This window comes from Centropristis striata, chromosome 22 (assembly GCF_030273125.1).
Source record: "Centropristis striata isolate RG_2023a ecotype Rhode Island chromosome 22, C.striata_1.0, whole genome shotgun sequence".
Taxonomy (NCBI): domain Eukaryota; kingdom Metazoa; phylum Chordata; class Actinopteri; order Perciformes; family Serranidae; genus Centropristis; species Centropristis striata.
Window position 1 is genome coordinate 12,309,077 of NC_081538.1, and position 24,212 is coordinate 12,333,288.

At 39.5% G+C, this 24,212-nt stretch overlaps 1 protein-coding gene across 1 annotated transcript in view; it reads left to right on the plus strand.

Moving 5' to 3' along the window:
- The window catches only part of cerk (ceramide kinase), a 45,513-nt gene that overhangs the window by 16,118 nt on the left and 5,183 nt on the right, over positions 1 to 24,212 (plus strand). Inside the window, exons 3-12 of the mRNA XM_059325445.1 lie at positions 929 to 1,051; positions 3,236 to 3,361; positions 4,028 to 4,094; positions 5,817 to 5,962; positions 12,400 to 12,474; positions 12,663 to 12,815; positions 14,400 to 14,505; positions 15,037 to 15,116; positions 18,940 to 19,145; positions 23,300 to 23,514. Coding sequence (XP_059181428.1) covers positions 929 to 1,051; positions 3,236 to 3,361; positions 4,028 to 4,094; positions 5,817 to 5,962; positions 12,400 to 12,474; positions 12,663 to 12,815; positions 14,400 to 14,505; positions 15,037 to 15,116; positions 18,940 to 19,145; positions 23,300 to 23,514 — 1,297 coding nt within the window. The remainder of the gene's footprint in view (positions 1 to 928; positions 1,052 to 3,235; positions 3,362 to 4,027; positions 4,095 to 5,816; positions 5,963 to 12,399; positions 12,475 to 12,662; positions 12,816 to 14,399; positions 14,506 to 15,036; positions 15,117 to 18,939; positions 19,146 to 23,299; positions 23,515 to 24,212) is intronic.

Genomic DNA, 24,212 nt, shown 5'->3' on the forward strand with positions numbered 1-24,212 from the left:
TGCCTTAACAAGAGAGTCCCTCACAGCTTAGCCTACTAGGTCTAAGATGGCAGCATGCCAGTGACTTATGGGCTAATGCTTAAGTTTGAGCCATTAGATTATATCCAAACAAGATTGGATTTACATTATTTATCACAGCCAAATGTTAAAAAATTACCTCACTAATGTGAGCTTTTACTGGCATTAGAGTGTGTCGAGCCTGACACGATTGCATTCTCACGATCTCCAGAAACTTGGCTTCAAAGACACGTCCCATCACTTGCATCCTGATTATGTGACTTATTAAAGGATGATTTTACACCCACTCTAAACATCTCTTTGCCTATTCCACTGCAAGTACAAAGTGCTGTAAGTGATTTGGATTTGAAGAACTTGTCTGAAAAGTGAACTTTTCTATCTGATGAAAAGAATGCTTAATGTGATCATTTGACTTTGACAGCAGATTCACTCACTGAACATTTCAAATTGAGATTTTTCTGATTGAATTGGCTTTAAAAAATAAAGCCAAGGTTCATTTCAGTTCAAGCAAAGTCTGCAGCGTAGCAAAACCAGGTAGTGCTGAAGGCAGTCATGTTAAATGTGTTTGATTTAGACCAGAATCCTATAGTTTATAGATAACAATTGAAGAAGTGAAACCATGATTGGAACAGCCACTCTTATGAATCTTTCTCACATTACATCACATCTCACATTAAATAGTGAAATTAAACTACTCTTGGGACGCCCTGAAACTCCCTCAGGGGCCCTTGGGGATCTTAAACCCCTGGTTGAGAACCACTGGTTTAGTGGTAAGAGTAAGCAGAATAGTTGACGTGTGTATACGTAAACTACACCTAAACATGCCATTACCGCTAATAAAACCCATGAAAAATATAAATAATCTTGATTTTTCTTCTTTGTTCTTTCTTTCCGTTTTGTTCCTTTACAGTTTCCTACATTAGAAGAACAAGGCAGCACCAGTGGCGGTGCAGTGATGTCACTTTCCACTCAGCCAATCAGGGACTCTGTGGCCAGTGGATACAAGTCATCAATGAGCAACTGACATTACTTAGTACGTACTGTTTGATGATGTTCTAGAACAGATATAATTATGTACTTTGAACTTAATCTGAGCTTCTTCACTTTCAGAAACAGTTTATTGACGAGGCGCCATAAAAGTGGACAATATTACAAATCTTGCTTCGTGAGTTCACATGTGGAGTACACATGCTGCACTATACAGTGCTAAAGGGCAAGTGTAATTGTAGGAAAAGTGTATGGAGTAGCATATTGGTTTATTTTAGCTCATACAATGGTTTGTATATCCTATGAAAATGTATGCGGTTCTTATGATATCTAATACGAAATATGACCATTGTATTTATTGTAGTGAAACACTTTACAGTCATGGTTTTTAACACATCATTAATGTTGTAAGATGGAACTACTTGGTTAGGTTTGGAAAAAAAGATCATGGTTTGGGTTAATATAGCTACTTCGATGTGTAAAAAGTTGACATAGTTACATATGTGATGTGAATGTAACAAAGGTGACAAAATGCATTTTTGACACATTTATTTGACCCAACTTCCTCCCTTTGCGGTCTTTCTTGCTCTTTATACTATGTCTCCTCACTTCCAGACATTAATATGGGTGTGTCACTACAAGTTATGTGAAAGAAGCAGCTTTGGTAAAGCTACATGATTTTAGTAAATTGTGATCCATGCCAAACATTTAGACTTATAGTCTGTCATCATAAGATTGAATTGTTCAGATGTTGTGCTGTACAGCGTACAGGGGTTGTACAAAGTCAGGTACAGATGGTCAGTTAGGATTAAGCTGTTTTTCAATACCTGACAGCAATGTGCTCAAGGGATATGCAATACAATCTTTTTCAAAGTGGTTTTAGGACTGGTTCATTGAGAAACCACCATACAGTATGCAACATAAGTTACTGCAGCACCCAAAGCAAACCTTGAATCTGAAACGCTGAAATTCTTCAAAGGATACTTGTAATGATAGAAATCAGTTTCATGATTAATATCACAAAGATCAAGAAACTGGAATAATAAAGATTAGGAAAATGTTCCACAGTGTATATTCGAGTTATATTTCTGTTTCAGACCAAATGGTAGATCATTAAAGTATTCAAGACAAGATTTATTGCACACTGAGCTCTACTTCTCCTTAACCAGAAAGTTTGCATTATTGTCCATAAAAAGCATTTTATTCTGTTCAGTGGTATCAATGCCCTCAGGAGAGCCCTGAGGCAAAACTGCAATAGAGGTTGCCCTCCTGCATTTCTCTTCTCGACAGTACCTCCCAGACACAGACATAAAGAATAGAGCCAGCAATAGACAAGTGTCTGATATAAACATAAAAATGGTGGTTTTACAAACATTAAAAGGGTGTACTAAAAATATCTTTGCTCCCAATTTGGAATAAAAAAGGGTCAGCCTCATTTCCAATGATGTATTAACATATGACCATATTTATTACCTTTATTTTAATACTACCAGTCACAACATATTGAGCTTTATTACATTTTCAATCTAGTTGTGTGGAAAATATGGTCCATTACAATGATAACGTAATTGAAAAGCGATCACACAATCGAGTTCTTCAGGATTCATTGTGTAACTAGCATGTGGAAATGAGTGTCAGATGGGTTTAACCCTCTATAAATGGTCTACTTGGCCCCATTTCGCCTGGCAGGATGAATAAATTCAAGAAAATTACCTTCATGGGTGGTGAAGACAAAGCCTTGGTTTGTTCGATAGTCTCCTCCACAGCACACCTTAACTTTACCCATTGACATTTATGTAATCTAATGGAACTTTTGTCTTATTGCCAAACAATATTGCAGCCTATATTTCTTTATGCTCATTTAACTCTTGATCCCAGTCCATTCATTTTCAATTGGAGCAGCTGCTGTATCTCAGTTTGTTGTCCTAAACACAGCCTTCCACAACAGCCATAAACAAGCCATTTAGTATTCTCCATTGCAGCACTTTGTAGGTTTATCACCAAATGATGCAGCACCTCTGAATTGCTTCACACTCCTCCCATAGTCAGTAGACACACCATTTATTTCTTGAGCGGCGTGTTTTGGGGGACAAGTCAGTTTGACTGAGCATTTTGAGAAAGGTCTCTGGTTAATGAAAACTTCATCAAGCCGCTGTCAGTTACACATTTGTAAAAAGGTAAACACTGAGCTTTTTTAATGACTATCTCATACCCCTCCCTCACTCTGCAGCCAACCGACCGAAGAGCCTTCTGGTGTACATCAATCCCTACGGGGGAAAGCGGCGCGGAAAGCGTATTTACGAGCAGAAGGTGGCTCCACTGTTTCGCCGCGCCTGCATTTCAGCCGACGTGATTGGTAGGTCCCTATCAGTAGCGTTCCTTAACATTTAAATAAAAAATGAGTCTCAATGGTCGCCATATAGATCTCCACTGCCACTGTGGCCTCTCGAAGGAACAGAAGAGGCATGCAAGGATATGATTTAGCTTATAGTGCCATTAATCATGCCACCACCTTAATGGAAGCTGTGATAGTTGATAAGCTCGAGTATCCAAACACATCTATTATTCAATAAGTGTTTGCTACAGCTACACATAGTCTAGGGTATTGATGGTCCATCAGAGTGAATACTATTCACTCTGGGCTTCCTACAGCTCCTGTGAGTTGCACAGGTTGTATTTGTGTTGATATTATATGCCTGGAAAAGAGATTTACTATTGAAATATTGTTTTTGTTTTTCATGGGCCCAGGGCTCATTTTGCAGGCTAATACACAATAGCTGAATTAGGTTGTTCTGTGCCACTGTGCCTTTTGCTTTTTCCGAACATTAATCCTCACGACGGGCTCCAGTGAATGTTTCAAAAGTGCAGTTATTTTCCTTGTGTTGTTTTTTTGTTTTTTTTTAAATGCCAGTAATAGCATGCTTGTTGTGCCAGACAAGCCACAAACAGTCTGGTTATTTTGTCTGTACATTCCCTTTCATTGAAGCTATTCTGACAGTTGCCGTTTGATTTGTTTCCATAGTTACAGAGCGAGCCAATCATGCCAGAGACCACTTGAAAACAGAGGCCAATCTAGATAAATATGACGGGTGAGTACTCAAGCTAGGTAGCTGCTGCTTTCAGGCTTTCAACAGAGGTTCTTCACTGTGACACGAAGCTGACTCTTGTCTGTTCATATTGTAATAAAGCCTTTGAGATACTCTCCCAAGAGCTATGTATCAATTATCCCATTTTAGGAGTTTATTATGAAGCCCTGTTGTGCTGTAATCTGTGCTGTCAGATTGTAATCACTGAGACAAAGCCCTGTGTGTTTCTCACACTCAACCAGTTTCTTTCTGAAATATAATGACCTGCATTTCCTTGTACAGAGTTGGCTTTCTGTAACCTGCCATGATTTTAGATCAGGGTTAATCGCTGAAGATAATATTTCCTAACAGCTGGCAGATAAACATCAGTAAACATGTTGGTATTTTAACAAAGAGATACTTCTTTATCCATTCTGTTAGGACTTTTTTTTCTTCAACCTCACATTTAAGTGTGAGCAGTAAATAATCTGTCGTGGTGAGAATATATTAAGGGATCATTTCAGTGGTTACAACTGACCGCTTCAATATCCCCCTTGGCTGATGTTGGTGATCTGACATTAAGCTAACTCCTTTTGATGTAGCTATACATTAGCTAGCAAGTTAGATAGCATTTTTGCTAACTTATGTAAGGAAAACCCTCTTGCTGTGAGGCAAGAGTTCTAACCATTTCACCACCATTTAGCCTATAATAATAACAATAAGATTTCTCAGTTCAGAGCTCAGAGTTCTGAGCTAGCTCGTTTTTAACTTACTTTTCTAACTACTAATTTGCTCAGTTGCAAGTTATTATTTAAATCAATTAGATTTGAGAGCCATCGGCATAAAAAATTTAAACCCATACAATGCTTTTGAAATATTTGACCTTGAGGCAGCTTTTAGACAGAATAGTAAAGGACCCAGGACAGATCCATGTGGTACTCCATGAATAGAATGGGTAGTGGAGGATTTACAGTCCCTACAGCAATACAAAAGGGCCTTCCTTAGAAATGGGAATAAAATCAATCTTTTACCCTTGTATGCTAACTCAATGCTTTAGACATTTAATTAAAATCAAGTGGTCAACTGTAGCAGTATCAGTTCAGATCAAATGGCAATAAAACAGATGTCGCAAGGCGTGTGTATTAGAATTTCAACATTTTACGAGCCAATTCTGCTCTCTAGAATCACTTACATAACTGTACAATAAATCTAAATCTATAGATAACTCATGTTAGTCACAAACGTTTATGTTCTCGACAATTGTAAATGATGCTGCAGCCTACCACTGTGAATAAATGGAGTATGTGACGGTAAAATGCATTAGACATCAATAACATGAAAGGTTTCTTCCTGCCGAGGACTCCGCCATCTCCGTTCTTTATTCATCAGACATTCAGTCCAGAAGAGCAGGGTTAGAGTCCATTATGCTCTTACTCTGCAGTTCATATCGTTTATGGGACCATTTCTGTAAGGTTTTGATATAGACTATAGAAAAAAGGTGTAATATTGGGTGGCACAGTGTGATTTTCTTATTTATTGAATACTTTCACTGTTACACCTGCTGCCCACTGGGATTATTGTCAAGGTTTTATGGTTATGTCATACTCTTTTCATAAATCTGTGCTTTATTGCAAACACATGTACAATACAGAATGTAATTGAACTCCTTATGTGGCATCCACCCAGGCTGTCAAACTCATATGAATTGTTCATATATGTGATATATGATATTTTTTGTCTGTTCAGGGTGGTGTGTGTGGGTGGAGATGGGATGTTCAGTGAGATTCTGCACGGTTTGATTACCAGGACCCAAACAGACAACAGCGTGGACCAGAACCAACCAGATGCTGAGTTAGTGCCGTGTTCTCTACACATAGGAATCATTCCTGCAGGTGAGCTTTGGTCATCATATCACATGATGAAGGTATCCAGGGTTTAGAAACAGCGTAAGGAAGGGTTGTGATCTCTGAATGTTATATATATATATATATATATATATATATAACATTCATATATATATATATATATATATAGAGTTAACAATACCACCAGTGTTTCAAATTTTGAAAGAATAGAAAAATGCAGTACGAATGAAAAAGAACATATAGAAGATTGATAGCACTCCCATGTCGGTATAATAAAAATGAAGCTACAGACAGCAGACGGTTAGCTTAGCTTAGCATAGCTTAGCATAAAGATGGGAAACAATTCCGTTTTTTTATTTGCTATGTCTGTGCTGCTATGGCTGCAAACACCTTGATGTGAGTTAACCTAAATCACACAAGACTGAGACAAAGGAAATAAATCATACTTTAAGTAAATAACAAATGTTTTATTATTATTGTAAGTATTTTTCGAGTCTAGAATTGCATGCATTTCTGTAAACTACTCAAAGTTGATAAACATCACCTTCTGGTGTAAATTCTCTAGAATTAGATTGCAAAGGCTTCTCTTAAAGCTCATGACTTTCCATTCATATGTGAAAAAGAAAGATTAAGATCCTACTTTTCTCCATCCACGGCCTTATGTAGAACATCATGTTCTACTGGTTTGACATGTTATAATTTGCCTTAAGTACTGGCCTTTCACCACTGCTATCACTCTCCTCTCACCACCTACACCTGAGTTTACCATGTCTCTCAAAGTTATCAAAAGTGGTAGATGTAGAAAATTACTCTCCATCTTAGAATAAATTACACATCACATAAGTCTTGTGGTCACAAATGTATATTTAATGTGACCTTCAGATAGTGTTTGTGTTTCATCAAGATAAGTGTTGCATGATGGATGTCCAGGTTTTTTTCCTAAATTGTGCAGAAAAGGTGCTAGAGTTAAAAAAAATAATAATAATAAATTGTCCCTCCTGCATAAAAATCCCAGTTACCAGAACCGTTATTGATTTTAGTATTGAAGCAGCTGATCCAGGGCTGCTGAGTTATATAAGAGAATCTCTATGGCAACAGGGCAGGGGGTCCCGCCAGTGGCCTGCAGAGGGTCAATCATTCCAAGTGCCATAAATGGAAACGTGCTGTGTGACATTTTGAAATCACTGTAATTTTCATGAGGTCGGAAACACAGTAAATGGGCACCTTGATGAGCCGATCCCATGCACAGCTTGATAGTAACAGCAGAGAGGTTTGAAAATCAGCTGGGGAGAGGTCAGTCATTTTAGTCAAATTACAACCATGATTTAGACGTGTTTACTCAATTTATTTTGCCTTCTTATAATCACAGATGTGTGATATATGATCTTTTTAGACAGCGGTATCAAGGTCTAACATCTTGTCTTTACACTTCAGCTCAATATTTTAAGCAGCCACTGAAAACTCAGGACTGCATTGATGAAAGCCCTCAAGTTGCTATACAGTAGCTACTCCAAAGATGTTTTTCAATGTCACTGCTGTGCTTGAGTAGCTGATTGTAAAATAAGAGGTGCTTTGTTTTGCTTACATCAAAAGTTAATCAAGCCCTCAAATGGCTAAGACCAACCTCTCCTCAGAGCATTTAAACTCAAAAGAATGTTTGTGCCATGCCTTCAAAAGAATTGTATGAGCATGTCGATGAGGAGTAGCTTAATTAAAAAAGGCACTCGCAAGAGTTTCATCTATACCCAGTGGCTGACAGAAAAAAAACCTGACTAGGACAGCAGATAATCCCTATAAGCAGATTCAGCAAATGAATGCAAGACAAGATTTTGGGATCGGAAGCATTTTTCTTTCTGTTTGTAATCCGAATAGCATTGACCAATCACAATCAAGCGAGTTTTGGTTGACTGCAGCTAAACAGTCCGTATAGGCAGAACGCAGTGGCCGAAAGGCAGTCTTGGGATCCAATTGTTATCGTCTGATTAAGATTTCGCTTTTTCGTAGCTTAGCTAAGTTAGCTGAACTGGTTTCTGTGAAACAATCTTGGGGTAGATATCGTCCGTCAACTCCAACTCCACTCTCTTCGGTGGCTAATCTGAGAGTAAACAATGGCCGGCGCAATGAAGAAGAAGTCTTTAGTCAGATTTCCATTGGAACTCCAAAAACACCAGCCCTTGCCACCAGAGGCTAAATCATCACCAGACTGATTGCTAACTAGTTCTGAGATAGGACAGGAGATCCCTGACCTTTGTGAAAATAACATTGGCAACAGCAACAATAACAATAACCATCCATAAATCCTGTGAAAAGATTAAAAACGAACAATTAATTGATGCTACGAAGAATTATTGTGTGTATAAACAAAGCCTGGTGTTTCTAATTCCTGAAATAGAGCTCCATTTTTGTCCAGATAAAAACATTTGTGGGCCACACTGTTGCACAGGCTGACATGTCCCTTCATTACAATGAACATGGGCGTTGTAGTTTATTTAAAGTCAATCCCTCTTATACAGTCATGTTGTCACAAGTATTACAGGTGCATCTCATTAAATTAGAATATCATAGAAAAGTTCATTTATTTCAGTTATTCAATTCAAAAAGTGGAAATAACACATTATATAGATCCATTCCACACAGAATGAAACATGTCTTAATTTATTTAATTTCTAAAGACCTAAATTCAGTGTCTCAAAAAATATTTAATATTACAAAAGACCAATTTTAAAAAAGTATGTTTAATATGGAAATGTTGGCCTCTGAAAAGTATATCCATCTATATGAACTCAATACTTGGTTGGGGCTATTTGACATGAACTACTGGAAATTGACTTTTCCATCATATTCCAATGTATTGAGATGCACCTGTACAACAAATGTGTACTACAGTGCCCTGGTGTTTTAGGAAATTATTCAGCCTTTTTTAGAAAAATAGGTTTATATTTGTAGCCAGTTTTTCAATTTTTACACCCTGCACCCAGACCTATGCAGGGTGTAATTAATCTTTCCTAATTTACTAAATTCGGGAGCAACCCTGATCCAAGCCTCATTATTGGAGGACAGGATGCGTTCTAATGAAGTAATATCAGTCGTCAAGCCAACAGGGTCAAGAGGGCCACCAGGTCTGCTTTAATTCTTGGCAGTACCACTGTATCCAGTTAGAGTGCTACTGATGCAACCGGATCAAAGCACACCTGAAGTGCCTTTGATAATGTTTCAAAAACATTGGACAAGAGCTTGATGATTCTCTCCCTTTTCTGTCATTTTCCCACCGCACACTCTCTAATAAAGGCATAAAATGCTCCTAAATTACTTTTAGAAAAAGGTCTCACCTTTCTCAGCCATTCATCTGCTTTAATTGCGATGTCCAAATAATGAAGATAATGTAATGTGTTTTAAACATCTTGGCACATACGCTTTTGCTAAAGGAGGAAAATAACAGGTATTAAGCTTTTGGTGCAAAAGCCATGGTCTGCTATGTGACCATAAACTTTGATGCTTTGTAGATTTGTGCCTCTATACAATAATGAGACAGCATATTTTTGCCACCTGGGCATCAATATTTATATCAATTTTACAATCGATATTGCTGTCAAAGTTACAGTGATGTGTCATTAAGTTGTCAAAGTCCTATAGGTTCAAATCAAGAGTCATTAAACATAATTTATGGCTGAGCTGTCATACAAGCGAGTCTGTCAGCTCCTGTGCTGCTGATATTAGCTAATATTGTTTGAAAAGGAATGCCACCTAACCTTGACACATTAAACATAGCTTATTTTGATGAAAACCAAAATGATATATTGTTCAAGGTCTACTTGTTGCGTTTGAAAGAGTTCACTGGTGTAGTTATAAGTGCAGCTATAAATACATTCATGTACTGAGGATTCAAACAGCAAAAACATGCTTTTCGGGGCAGCACTAAAAAAGCAACTAGACTCCATTGTTGTCCCTAAGATAAAGATGATTTCACTGCCAAGATGATCTTACTGGCGAGACAGTTTTAGGGAAAACGCAGATAAAAACTAGAGCTTCTCCGAAGAGGATATGCCTTGTGACAGTTTGTGCTCTCTCCTCTGAATATGCCAACAGGCTACTGTTGTTGAGTAACTTAAGGGGAATAAAACATTGAACATCTGAGGACTGAACTTCATTGAACATCTGTGTGTGCCACTTAAATCCATTCAAAGTCAGTTGGCTTTTACTGGGTAGCTTTAGAAGAGTCAAATAGCATATGTCACTGGGTTTTTTTCACGCTCAGCAAAATAGCAGGCAATGCAGCGCTGTCGGGAGCAATTGGAATGTGTTCGGATGTGATTATGAAGCTCGGAGGGGAAGAAGCAAAGGCCAGATAAGTGATATTCATAGAAAGTGCAGGAGCAAGTCGGAGAAAGCGAGAGAGGGGGCTCATCTTCATACTCATCTGTGTGTCCGCTGCTGAATGACAGGCCTGATCTCTTCTGTCACGCTTCTGTGAGCGAGCTCAAAACATAACTAGTTAGATTTCACTCTCTTCTCTCCACTCTCCCTCACTCTCTCTGTCTTTTATCAGCGGCAGTAGGTCCATTTCACAACTTGAAGATGATCAAAGTAGGGCAGATAGGTCTGAAATTACGCCATGTGGCGCAGAAAGAGAGATAGAGCCTTATTACCTCTCAAGTTGAAAGATTTAATATCAAACTCTACACTTCTCTCAAGGCAGGGGATGCCTCTTATCCCTCATTTGTTGGCTGAAGAGAGCTGATGATAGCCCACAGCCCAGAGCTATCCTATTAGTTCACTTTATGACTGAAACGTCTCCTTACTTCCGCCTAATAAAATCATTCAGCTGAGTTCTTCGTAGTCTGTTGCACCGAGGACCAAATCTTTTATGACTGATTTTAACTGTGAATAAGAGATGTACACATGTGAGTTACTTCTTTGCAGCTTCATTTGCTAATATAGTCTCAAAACATGCCTGTCCAGTCTTATTACTGTAGATAGCAACACATAAAACTTTAACACACTGCCCATTGTAGTTATAAGAATATTAATGGCACGATGCTTTTACTGTTCTGCACAGTTCAGTAATAAAAACTACCTCACAAAAATCATGTTAATATCAATGTGATACTGTATCAGAAGCTCTGTACAAATTGAATTGGTTGGTCCAACCAAACTCTTTTCTGTAGTTTCATAAAGATGAGAGATTAGATGAAGCATCTGCTTCACTTCCTGTCTGGAGCAATAGAGGAAATAACAGGTATGACACAGTCCTACAACAGCAAACTGGGTTAGGTTAACCGGCCAGACCAGCACTGATGCATGAAAATAAGGAAACAAGGAAACTACACTAAAAAAAACCCCAAAAAAACAACAACTGATATTCAGAATGCATTGATCCCCTGACTTTTCCTCTAGACCCACCAAGAAATTGTAGTAAACTGTCTGACTCTGAACAGCCTTTCATCTGATGATTGTCAGGCCACATACTATATCTGTCTAATTCTTTAATTTATGATATAGCCACGGTGACGTCATGAATTGGTTTATAGATTTTCATCTTCGAGCCTAGAATCTACAACTTTTTGAATTTTTGGAGCCTGAAGTGATTCGAAGTGACCATATTTGCAAAAGAGTGCAGAAGTAACACCTGACTCCTTGTAGTGACTTTCAGAACAACAGAATGCTGAACAAGACTTTTTTTTAAGGCGACATGAACTGTAAACAGTGAAATCTATGTAATGCCATGGTTGAGTTAGCCTACCAATGACAGACAGCACCCACCCATCACTCAAAATGTATGTTAGATAAAAATCCTCCCTGTCCAGTTTTCACGAACAGCAAATTAGCTACAGAGACCAAAAACATTTATTGTACCAGGCTGTGAACATGGTTATTTCTGCTGTAAAGTGAATCTCTTTTTACATTGGGGGTCAAAGGGGATCAACTCACTTATTGAGCCAGCCTCAAGTGGCTGTTCAAGGAACTGCAGATTTTTCAGCCATACCATTCTCATCGAACTGTACTTTGTGTTCAGTGCTAATAGGAAAATGTTAGCCTGCTAATAAGCTAAACTAAGACAGTGAACTGTGCTAAATATCAGCATGTCACCACAGCTTCACTGGAGAGTCTTATATATATATATATATATGCATCCCACTATGCCAGTAGGTTTTGCAAATATGTTATCTAGGAAGTGTTACTATGTGCATACCAATTATATGTGTCAGGTTTTTCTGTTGGCAGACGTTATTGTTTAAAAAATAACCTGACAGTCAGACAGGACAATGACTTTTTATTGCTGCTCCAGAGACAGCAAAATAAAAAAAATGTTGTACTCCATTTGAGATTTTCTTCACACATTGGCTTTAAAAGTTTGCTATAAAAATTGTTTATTTATTTGAAAGGCATTTTTCACAGCGTCTTTAACATGCCTATGCTGGGGCTATAATGGCTGACCATCGAGCTGTGTGTCTCTTATCCAACAGGGTCCACTGATTGTATCTGCTTTGCCACAGTGGGCACCAACGATCCAGTGACTTCTGCTTTACACATCATTGTGGGTGAGTGAGTAATTTAACGACTCATAGAGGACTTACGGCACGCTATGTGTCAGGGTGACGTGTTATCAGTGTTGCATGGGAAGCTAAAAATGACCTTTGGGCGATTATTACAGCAGCTGATTTTAGTTTTGTGTTATGGTAACTAATCAGGAAGTGGCTTTTTACAACTGTACTGTGTTTCCTAACAGGTGACTCCCAGCCGATGGACGTGTGCTCAGTTCACCAAAATGACCTCTTCCTCAAATACTCTGTCTCGTTGCTCGGCTATGGGTTCTATGGTGATGTACTGTCAGACAGCGAGAGGAAGAGATGGCTGGGTCCTGCGAGATATGACCTATCAGGTATGAGGGTCATCGTTGTCTAAACTCAAGTGACTCATCGGTCTAAGCCAACCTACACACTGTAACCTTTTCTCTAACTTAGCTCACCTATCCCTGCACTGATTGACCTCAGACCAGCTTATTTTAATGTCAGGTAACCTGGAGTTTATCCCTGAGCTTGCTGGTCCTGCTCCAGGTCCAGACTTTGGAGAATTAGAGATATAAATCAGACACACACAGCCTCAGGCTTGTGGATTCAGCGCAAGCATTGTGTAGCTCAGTGGTGGGCTTCACTAACACCAACAGGCTCACAAACACTACCAAGATTTCTCTTCCCACTGGGGGCTGCACAGAAATACTTGCACACATTGTACTGTAAGGTGCTTCAAACAAAGGCATCAATCTCATGATCTCGGTTATGAAACTGAGCTAAATTAAACTGGGGGCCATCTGCATCGATGAGAATGATTAAGCAAGCGCAGAAGAAGTGCTAAATGTGTGCATGAGAACTTCCTGTACGAACAAGAAACCTTTACACAAGGATCAACTATAGATCTCACCTATTCTAAATCTATGTACGTACAGGCTGATTTATAATATAAACACAGTGTATATGGATAACACAGCTCTTTGAAAGTCCTCATTGTAGACAAAAATAGCAACCAAGAGAGGCAGGCAAAAAAAGACCAAGGAACTACTGACATGCTAGTGGCTCTTTGGGGCTTATTGTAGGTGGTGTTATGCCAGATGACCACCAGTGGTGACCGCCCAGCACTGCAAATTTTTTTCCATTGGACCGAAATCCCATCGGTCAGATAGCATGCTGTCCTTGCTGATGACAGAGCAGTTTGGGAAGCCAGCATCCAATTAAAGGACAAAATTCAGTTGCGAGTTGACCAATGGGACAGTGTATTAAATGCAAGCTTTTGAATGTGAAAGTACTGAAACTAAATTAAATTCTAACGTCACAATGACAATGCCAACAACCACAGTGTTAAGCCTGATAGGAACTTTATTCCCAAATTGTTTACATTACATTACATGTCATTTAGCAGACGCTTTTGTCCAAAGCGACTTACAATAAGTACATTCAACCTGATGGTACTAGACATAGACCATAGGAATCAAGTAAGTTTAGCAATCTGTCCAATACTTAGCATAAAATGTCTGGAGGTAAAGTCAGGGAAGCAGCAGCATTAATTGTCCAGGGACCATGGGTGTCTGATTATTGAAGGCTACCATTAATTCTAATGTATTTGTAGAAACATACATGGTCCAAGCACAGAACTGGGTGTATGTTTGTAAATGACTCCCCTGGGGTTCATCGAAGGCTAACAAACACCACATGGCTTTTAAATATTGTGTTCTCTTTAATGTAGCAAACTTTGCTAGTATGTTTTACCCAACTAAACCTACAACAGTCTCTAGAGAACAGAAGAATTAGAATAGAAAGAGAAGAGAGGTGGTCCAATTAGTTATGCAGATGTGTCGCTTTAGGATTCCTACTCTTAATTGCCTTGTCAGGTATAATTAGAGTTAAATGAAACACAGCAAATAAAACATATTGACATGCATTCTGTGGCCCACACTGTTGTTTTGTTCCAGGGGTAAAAACGTTTCTGAGTCACAACTACTATGAAGGCACCATCTCTTTCCTCCCCGCCGAGAACAACATGGGGGACCCCAGGGACAAGCTGCAGTGTCGATCAGGGTAAATAAAGCATCACAGATATCCATTTCTGCAGCTTTTCTGCACTATTTTACAATGTTCTAACTTATCTGATGCACTTCAATAGCAGCAGTGCACCTGCCAGAGCTTAAATGGGATAGTTTACGTTGGCAGGGATCCTATCTGATTTATTGTGGACCGAAAAGCCATTCAGTCTTTTCCAAAAAGCGCTTGACTAAGTGCTTTGGTTTTTGAGATGCTGGGTGCGGGCATTGTTTGCATTTGTTACGGGGACTGAAAGGAATTGAAAACCATTAATCTGTAAAATGCCATGTTTCCTGACAACTTATTTTACCATAAAAAGAGATATGACTAGGCTACAAAAGGCTTTTCTGGAATTCTTTGAGCAATTGGAACAAAAAACTACTCATATTCAAATAGCGAAACACAATACAAGTCATTTTAAGGTGGACTGAATTGATTCTCTCCTAACGAGTCATCTAAGCTGTTAAAAATGTCACAGCAACACTTAGGGTTTGATGATTGTAAAACAAGGTTACGCTGATATTTCAGGTGCCGCGTCTGTCAGCACAAGCCCTCATCAAAGGACACCCGGTGGGAGATGTCAGGGGAGAAGGAAAAGTCTGATAAAGGTAGGAGTTTGGGGTTATTACTCGAAATATGTCAAATTAATCAGACTGGGAAAAAAATATTTCTCATTTTCCCTACCTCGTTATCTGCTTGTTTGTCTATTTTGGAAACCATTTCTAGACTTCTTAGATGTGTGGAAATAAGTATTTCTAAAGGGCGACGTTTGAGGGAAAAGCCAAAAAAAACAAAAGGAGATGAGACAGTTCCACACTGGCTGTGATTTCTCTTGAAGTCACACACACACACACACACACACATACAGATTTACATTCTGCAGTACCTGAGGTGGACTGAGTGTAAATAACAACATCATCATCTCCTTCTCAAATATCTCCATTTTCTGTCTGGGGTTGTTTTTCTCCCGCGGCACGGCAAAATTCTTGATGAGATTCTTGATGAGTTATTGACGAGAAAATATAAACTGATTTTAGTGACACTGCACAACTCCCCGCCGTGCCCCCCGCCCGCCTGCCAGAGCTTTTTTTTTTTTTTGCCTATCGATTTCCAAATCTCCAGTATCCATGTGTGCGTCTCCTTGATGAGATTACACGTTCCCCCGATGAGGCTGTCCACTCAGCCTGAAGTAGGACAACGTCACCTCCTGTTCTCCTGTCTGTCCCCCTGACCGCCATACACACACATTTCATTATCTACGATTCTCTCAGCCCACTGACACAGCAGCACAACCCTCTGGAGGCATGACTCCTGTGTGTGTGTGTTCGTGTGTGTGTGTGTGTGTGTTTGCGTGTGTTCGTGTGTGTGTGTGTGTGTGTGTGTGTGTGTGTGTGTGTGTTTGTGTGTGTGAGCTGCAAAGAAGCTGTGTGTGTCTTCTCCTCTTTAATTAGTGTTGTGATATTAAATTCAACATTTTCTTTCTTGGCCTGGCTATTTGGGGCTTCCTATGGAGATTGTGTGTGTGTGTGTGTGTGTGTGTGTGTGTGTGTGTTTTTCCTGTGTAAATATGAAAGTGCAACCTGTTCGTGTGTGCGTATGATGTGTGACAGACTCCAACTAATCAGGAAGAAATTTGGTTTTGCCAGCTCTGACAGGGGGTTTGTCTCACGCCAGTGCTGCCGTTTGTTTAGCGATTTTTTTTTTCTTCTCCTTCCTGGCGAGGGAAATCTCAGACAACTGCTAAATCAATGAGGCACAACACTCTCTCTCTGCAAATGAGCCAGCCTCCCTTTCTCCGAAAGCAAATACTCATTTGGAAATATTCTCCTAATGCAGAGCCTACAGTCCACAGTTGGATTTGTTGTTGTTTTTTTATTTTTTATTCAGCTTTAATCACTGCTCCCCAATTAGAATATTGTTGTTTTTATGTAGCCTCAGCGGGCTTGTTATCAACGGCTCGCGTTATCACCTCTGTAAGTTTGTTTTGCGAAATGAGGGGGAAAGGTAATGAATCGTTTTGCTTTCCGAGATCACATAATTTTCCCTCTGAGGTTTGGACGTCTGTGATCACTTTTTTGCAGCTTACTCCAATGACTATCACCCTGGTGACAGGCACTGGCAGCCCCCGTGGGTGATTCTGTGTCTTTGATTCCGCCATCATCGTCGCAAACAGTCGCTAATCTCAGAGGAACAGAGCAGTGATTTGTGAAGTGCAACCGTCGCGTCTGTCATTTGAGATTTGGAGGCCATGTGTGCATTTAATCATAACAAGCTAACTTGAGCTTAATCCAATCAGTCTTCTATCTATATGACTTCCTCTTTAGATATCGTGAACCCTCCCTTGGCCAAACTTCATTGCATTTTAAAACATTCAGCTCCTCCACAAGGGTAACGCACATTAGTTTCAGCATCAAAGTTTCTATCTTGGCACAGTCATCGGGGTAAAGCTGCTCAGAGAATTCCTGCCAAGACATCTGGATCCTAATGGGCCCTCATCAGCATCACTGCCGATGTGTAACAAGCTGGGAACCTAACCTTAAGGACTTATAAAGCACTTGCAAAATACACAGCATCATTGCAAAGCCAGATTCTTGATGGTATACATTATTTGTTTCAGTGGAACATCATCACTTCTGGAAAATCCATGCTGGGGGGGTGAAAGGAATCTGATTTTTTTTTTAGCTTATCTCTTATCTAACTTGTACAAGAAAGTAGCTTACAGCTGGCAGAATGCTCCAACTGAAATCTAATGTGGCATGTTTGCAAATGCTGCGGAACTGTTTTGCATTGTAAATAAATTACAGTACAGCGTATTCACTGCAGCTCAAGGTCTGTTCATTTTAAAGTGTCAATGTCAGATGGAGGGGATTAACACTGCAGTAAAAAGAGAAGTAAACCAGAAACAGTCCAAAAAAATGTTGAAAAAGAAATAAAAGAAAGGCACAACCAGATATTTTACAGGCGATTGTGTTCTGGGGGTTATAGTTTTACAGCACTTAATTTTGGTTGCAAACATTTTCCCTGTCTGAACATGCCAATTTGTATTCTTTTTTCAAGTGCACTTGAATAAAAGTGAGTTCAGTTATTTGGAGTGTCAGCTTGGAGCCCCCACACAATGTGTTATAAGTATTTAAACTTGACTTCTCCAGTGGCTTTCAGCTGTGCAGTGGAAAACAATGCAATTCAAGTTTGGCAGCCAAGTATAAAATACTGGACACTATGCCAAACACAAGGTTTTTAATGATTAAAAGGAGGCGGATGATATATATTTTATTTAAATGTTGTTGTTTATTTGGCATGAAGTGAGAATTTTCTAAAATAAATGGATGAGATAAAGCACATACAATGACATAAAGGGTCAGTCACATATGGACCAGTGTAACTTTAAATCTGTTTCCTCAGACAAATATCTTCAGGTTCATCTAGATGTGAAACTGAACTGGGCAGAAAATATTAATGCTGTTTTTTGCAGAAGTCCTTTGAGGTCAATAAAAAGTTTTAAAATGTCAGAGCTTTGTGGATAGAGCCTTGTTTTATGATGTTCTATGATGGCATAGATGGATTACTGAGCGGGCCTACTGGCCACAGGCCCAGGGGCCAACAGTCTCAGCCCCCTCTTGGCCTCACCTGCAAAATGTCACTCAAAGAGACACGTACAAACCAGGAGGAGACTCACAATGACAAAGAAACATAAAACTGCTACAGAAAGACCCCAAAAGACTACAAAGAGACCAAAACAACTTCAAAGAGATGAAACAGTTGCAATGAAACACAAGGACTTTGAAAAGCTGTAAAACAACCACAAAGAGACAAAAAGCAGCTACAAAGAAACACAAAAATTTCCACAAAGAGACACAAAAGGGTCTTCAAAGAGACAAGAAGCAACTACAAAGAGACACAAAGCGACAAAAGACATTACAAAGAGACACAAAGGGACACAAAGGGACTACAAAGAGACAAAAAGCAACTACAAAGAGACACAAAGTGGCCACAAAGAGACACAAAGGGACTACAAAGAGACAAAAAGCAACTACTAATAGACACAAACAACAACAAAAAGGGGCAAAACAACCAAAGACAAGAGAAAAAAAAGAAAAAACAAAGAGAAGCAAAACAACAATAAAGTCAGTGTGTCTTGCTGTTATTTAGGAGAGGTGATGGGGCCTTTTGCATGTGTGTGCCCAGGGGCCCAATGTGTCATAATCCAGCCATGAGTAACAGCATTACTGCCAGTGATTAGAGCAGGATTGATGTGTGGACTCCTTTTCAGTAGTCTGTGTTGGGTGACAAAAATAACATTGTGGATCACTTATGGTCTTCCTTTGATCTATTACTGATTGAAAATACCTTTCTTATACGTAAGGGAGTCAAAAGCACACAGCTCAGTAAACTCTATGTATCAAACCCCTCCTCTTCACTCCTCTGTTTCAGACGGCAGCAGTGGTTGGAGTGTGATCCGTGGCAAGTTTATTGCCATTAATGCAGCCAGTATGAGCTGCGCATGTCCCCGCAGTCCAGAAGGCCTGTCGCCCTCCGCTCACCTCGCCGACGGCACCACGGACCTCATCCTCGTCAGGAAGTGCTCCCGCCTGGACTTCCTCAGACACCTCCTGCGACACACCAACAAAGACGACCAGGTAGGAGTGAAGGAGTTGGTGTATGATTTAGAGCACTCTCTAAAGTTACCCAGTGGGAATACTATTCCATTTGTGATTTCATAAAGTAAGTGTACATAAACAGTGCATGAGTCATGCTGTAGATGATATTTCAGAACTGAAATGAGACGGGGAAATTGATGCGATTCGGATCCAGCAGGGATATGAAAAGCATCCCTTTAAAAAAAAGTGAAGGAATCACCAAAATAAAGCAAAACTTTTAAGACGATTTCATCCCCCTCAAAAAGGCTCCCGTCAATCACTTTGCTGCAGAATTTAGTTTGGTTAGAGAGTTGCTTGATGCATGCACAGATGAATTGAGTGTGTTAAGTCTGTAAACGAGCGAGCAGAAGGCAGGAGTTTGCCCACTTGCTGTGCTAGCACCTCCATTTGCTGACTCGGCGCAATTTCCCAACTATGGTTCACTTTAGTTCAAATGCCTTCGCCCTAGTGCCTTCCCACGTATCATAAATAACCTCCACCGGGGTCCAGAGAGGCACGGGTAATCGCTGCATCAGGGATATATGCTGTATGGGAGAACAGGCTGATAGCAGACTAATGCCCTCTCAGGATAGCACAAGTATTGCCAGGGGAAGTCTGGTGATTAGTAATTATTACCTCAGGAAGGACCTCGGGAAGTTTATCCCATTTAGAAGGATCTTGTAAGTAATTTCATCTACAGTAGCTGTCTTGGTAAAAGTGTTCTAATGCAAAGTGTGTTTTGAGCTCACACTGACATCCTGAGGTGAGTTTTAAATCCTAGATCAACATTTTGACTTGTGATTACAAGGAAGGATATTGTAATAAGATTTGATTAGATTAGGATATTATGCATTTGCACATTTGAAATTAATAGGATTCAGCAGTCGAAAAGGCAAGATTTAGAAGGAAAAAAAGAAGAAAATTATAGAAATGATATAAAAGCTGCTCCCATTACAATGAAATTTAGCAACTTGAGGGAAGATTTTCTCTGTGTGACATGAAGCGTGTCCCTGGAAAAGCACAGTCCCAATAAAGTATATTACATTCAGATGACTGAATGAAATTACCAATGTGTGTGGGCAAAATCAAATTACCCTGGTGATGCTAATGCAGAGAGGCCTAAAAATGATTTGATGAAAGAGAGTTTCGCAATATATATTAAAATCCAATAGAGAGAAACACCAGCAAAATGTTACTGTATGCATCTATTGTAAGACACAGTTTGAGTTATAGGGATGACCATGTTGTCCAACACTTTGACACAGACTTAAGTATAACTCAATTATTATAGTTTGGTACTGACATAATTCTGCCCTCAGGATGAACTGTAATAACTTGGGTGGTTTCAGGTCAAAAATCCCATTTTAGTAACACGTTTATGAACAAATACCATCGTTAAATACCGGTCATTAGTAATCTTTAGGATGCTATGCATGTTTTTCTTCCTTAGGCCTGTGTTTGGATCCCCTGACTTTTCATCTAACATCATCAGGTCTTAATTTATATACAATATTTTAGTTATTGATTGTCTGGCAGATGTGCCCGGTCCCCCTCAGTTTTAAACAGATTTCAAGTGGTCGGGCTAATCATAATCATTTATATAATACTTGACATGTTTGAGTTGAAGACCATAAAGAGGACAGCTGTTCAGGCATTTTTGAAATCAACACTGATGTTTATGTTGAACTTTCTGTTAAAACCGTGATAGCATTAGCATTGGACAAACTTGACGGTGTATTTTCACCAAAAGAAGAATGGTGAACTGCACGTAAAGCATTTCTTGAGTAGAGATGTAGAGAGTCAGATGTGTTGCCGTACTTCCGATGATGAGGATTTGGGGAAAAGTTAATAGGTCGCAAAACGATGAGTCATCTCTGCATGTTGTTTACATTATTAGTAACTTACAGAAACACGGATGCACAGACAACTATGTTGGGGTTTTCCCCGTATTGAATATTAAGGAGCAAGTCCAGGTAGAATAAATATCTATTTCAATGTAATGTTTTCTGCTTTCCCAAGTAACAGGAAAAAAATCTTGTACATCCCGAAGACCTGCTGCGCATGTTACCTTTAACATTCTGAGAACGTTAGCATGTTGATGTTAGCATGTTGACGTTAGCATGCTGACGTTAGCATGTTGCTCTCAGTGCTGTACAGTCTTAATGATTCACTAGCATGGCTACACTCTTATGGAGAAGACCCACTGGAAAAACCATCACCTCCATCACTTCTTGCTCAATGGCCGAATTAGCTTGTCCGTTGCATTGCTATCATTGTGTAAATAATGCAACCTTTACCTAAATAGCTAGAAAAAAAGTTTTTTCCAAGCAGAACTTTTTGTTTGCATCTGTTATTCTTTATTCGTCTGGTTCACAGCAAATCAGTATGGACTTTCCAGGTGAATATAGTGCTCATTTAAATACCTGGAATACCATAATGCCTTTCAAAGAGATTGCATGTGTTCCATATTAAATGAATGGGAGCTAACTTAGCATCGCACCACCTTCCCTGGGTCTTTCCCGTGATTTGCCTTTCAGCATTCAGATGTCAGATCCCTCTAATGGAAGAAAACCAAATGAGATTATCATTGACTGTCTAATGACCACAGTTGGGTTTTGGCAGTGAAAAGGCATTATGTGGCGCATCTCTAGCCAGAGGCCGTCTTTTGCTGCTTCACTTGCAACACAGAAAGGTGGACAAGTCGTCGTATGAGTACGGTGAGTGGGACTTTGCATCAGAGTTCACTTAATATCAGCATCACTGTCCAGCCAAGCGGAGAGAAACAAGGAGTGAGAAGCCACTAAGCGTATTCATGGCCTTGTCAGAAAGCCTTTTAGGCAGACCGTCCAGCATGAATGCAAAGCGGCTGCAGTCATAAAGCGGGTCTGATGTGAAATAAATGGCTGTCACTCCGCTTTTGGGATGAGAGAGGGCAAGAAAGGGAGAAAAGGAACGGAGAGAGAGGAGGAAAAGGGGGAAAAAAGGAAGAAGAAAAGAGAAGGGAATAGAGAGAAAGTGGCACCCCGTGAAGTAGAAGAAAGTAGTGTGCCGGACACAGCTGAACCTTTCCTCGACACTGAGTGAGATGAAAGGGGATTTTGACAAAATAATTTCTTTTCATCTCTCTTTCTTCTTCTCTTTCACTCCTCTGCCGTTTACATAGTTTTTATGCACCTCCATTTTATCTGACCTCCTCTCTCCCTCCCTACATTTTCCATTTGATCTCCTGTTGGCTGTTTTCTTTTATCGTGAATGGGGAGGAAGGAGAATAAACCCACGTACGGTTTTGCTTTTTATTAGGAAATCAGCAGGAGTCCATAGAAAGACAATGGAGGGAAATTATCTTTTTTTACCTCACCCACTAGGAGCCTGTAAACTGAGGAATAATAGTGTTTTGACACCGATATGATCATAATATGTCAAAGAATAACAACACTGCCCATTTCAGTGCTGTTTTATGTATAAGATAAAGTAGTTTGTTTAATTTGAGTCATTTAAATGTTAAAAAAGTTCCTGTTATTTCAGGCATCAAACTTTTGAATTAACCCTTTATCCACGAAAGACAAATTATGGTTACCATTGATGCGTGATGTATTATTTTGGTTTGATTTTTTTAGCCGTGCCAGCAGCATATTGATTATATCAAATATATAAATATAATAGATTCACTTTTTAGTTTGACCCTAATCCATCAAATGCAGATTTTATTCAAATAATGGAGCTTCATGCTGAAAAATAACCTTTCTTCTCTGAAAAAAATTTGCTTCCATCTTCAGAATAGTGTGCGCTTTAATAACTCCTCTGTAAATGTGTTCTGCATGCTGTTTGTTCATTGTGACCCTCTGATTGAAGCACCCTTGTGGAAACATGAAAAATACTTGAAAAATACTAAAATTTGACTCTCGGGTATTTTCTTCAGAAAACAATTTCACACAAAATTTAATTTGGTGAAGCACAAACAAAAGATGGACTCTTGTGCTCCTTCTCAGCCAAATGCACTGCTCTGTGAAATGAAACTCTTCAAGTGCTTCTGGAGAGTGCCAGTCTTAACCTTTGCACCATCTGTGTGCACATCTGTTCCTCCGTCCATCTCTCCTCCTCCACTTCCTTCTCTCTTTCATCTATTTCTCACCCATCTCTTCTTCCTTCCCCAGTTTGACCACTCGTTCGTGGAGGTCCACCGCGTGAGGAAATTTTGTTTCCAGCCGCGGCAATATGAGCCGGTTTCACTAGAGGACCTGAGCGAGAGTCCGAAGAAGACAGGCTTCAGACCCATATGCTCCACCCAAACATCCTGCAACTACAGCACCTCCCACAGCAGCTGGAACTGTGACGGGGAGATCCTGCCTCATGTTGCCATCCAAGTCAGGTAACCACAGAATCACCTGTAAATATACAGTACGACTCCAAACTTACTGTCAGTTAACTCTTTTGTTAGAAATAAAGAAGTTTCTCAACTCAATACTAAAGAAAGTCAAACTTAGGTACAAACAAACTGAACTGAAATATTCTGGACTCAGCATGAATTGTCATTTGCCAGCAAAGATGAATGTTTTGCCCCTATATATGGCTTTTTAATGCTGTAAAAACGGAAAGAATCATTTTCACTGCTGAAGACAGGCATCGTTGAGTCACTTTTCCACTGTGCCCGCTTATTTTGCCTTTATGAAGCCTGTGACGACGAAATTAACTTTTTGAGGCGTTGAAGACAGGCAGGATCACTTTCAGCATAGATGAGGACCGCCAAATGGCTTTGAATCGGTGCACATAATACTGTAGAAGAGGTTTAATGGAAAAAGCATTGAAATACTGGCAGCACTTATGCCTATTGCATCACCATTGTCCTGGTATTCACAGTAAAATCTGCTCTTTATCTAGGTATTACAGATATAATCTCCTGTTTAAATTGCTCTGAATGTACCTGACGGTCAAGACTTAAATCCTAAGTAGAAAAAGATCATATTTTCTATTCCTGAAAGCCTTCCAGTCTAACAAGTCAGTAATACCAGTTTCATGTATAAAATCACCATAGCAACATGTCCACAGATAGCATTTTTGTGTTTTATT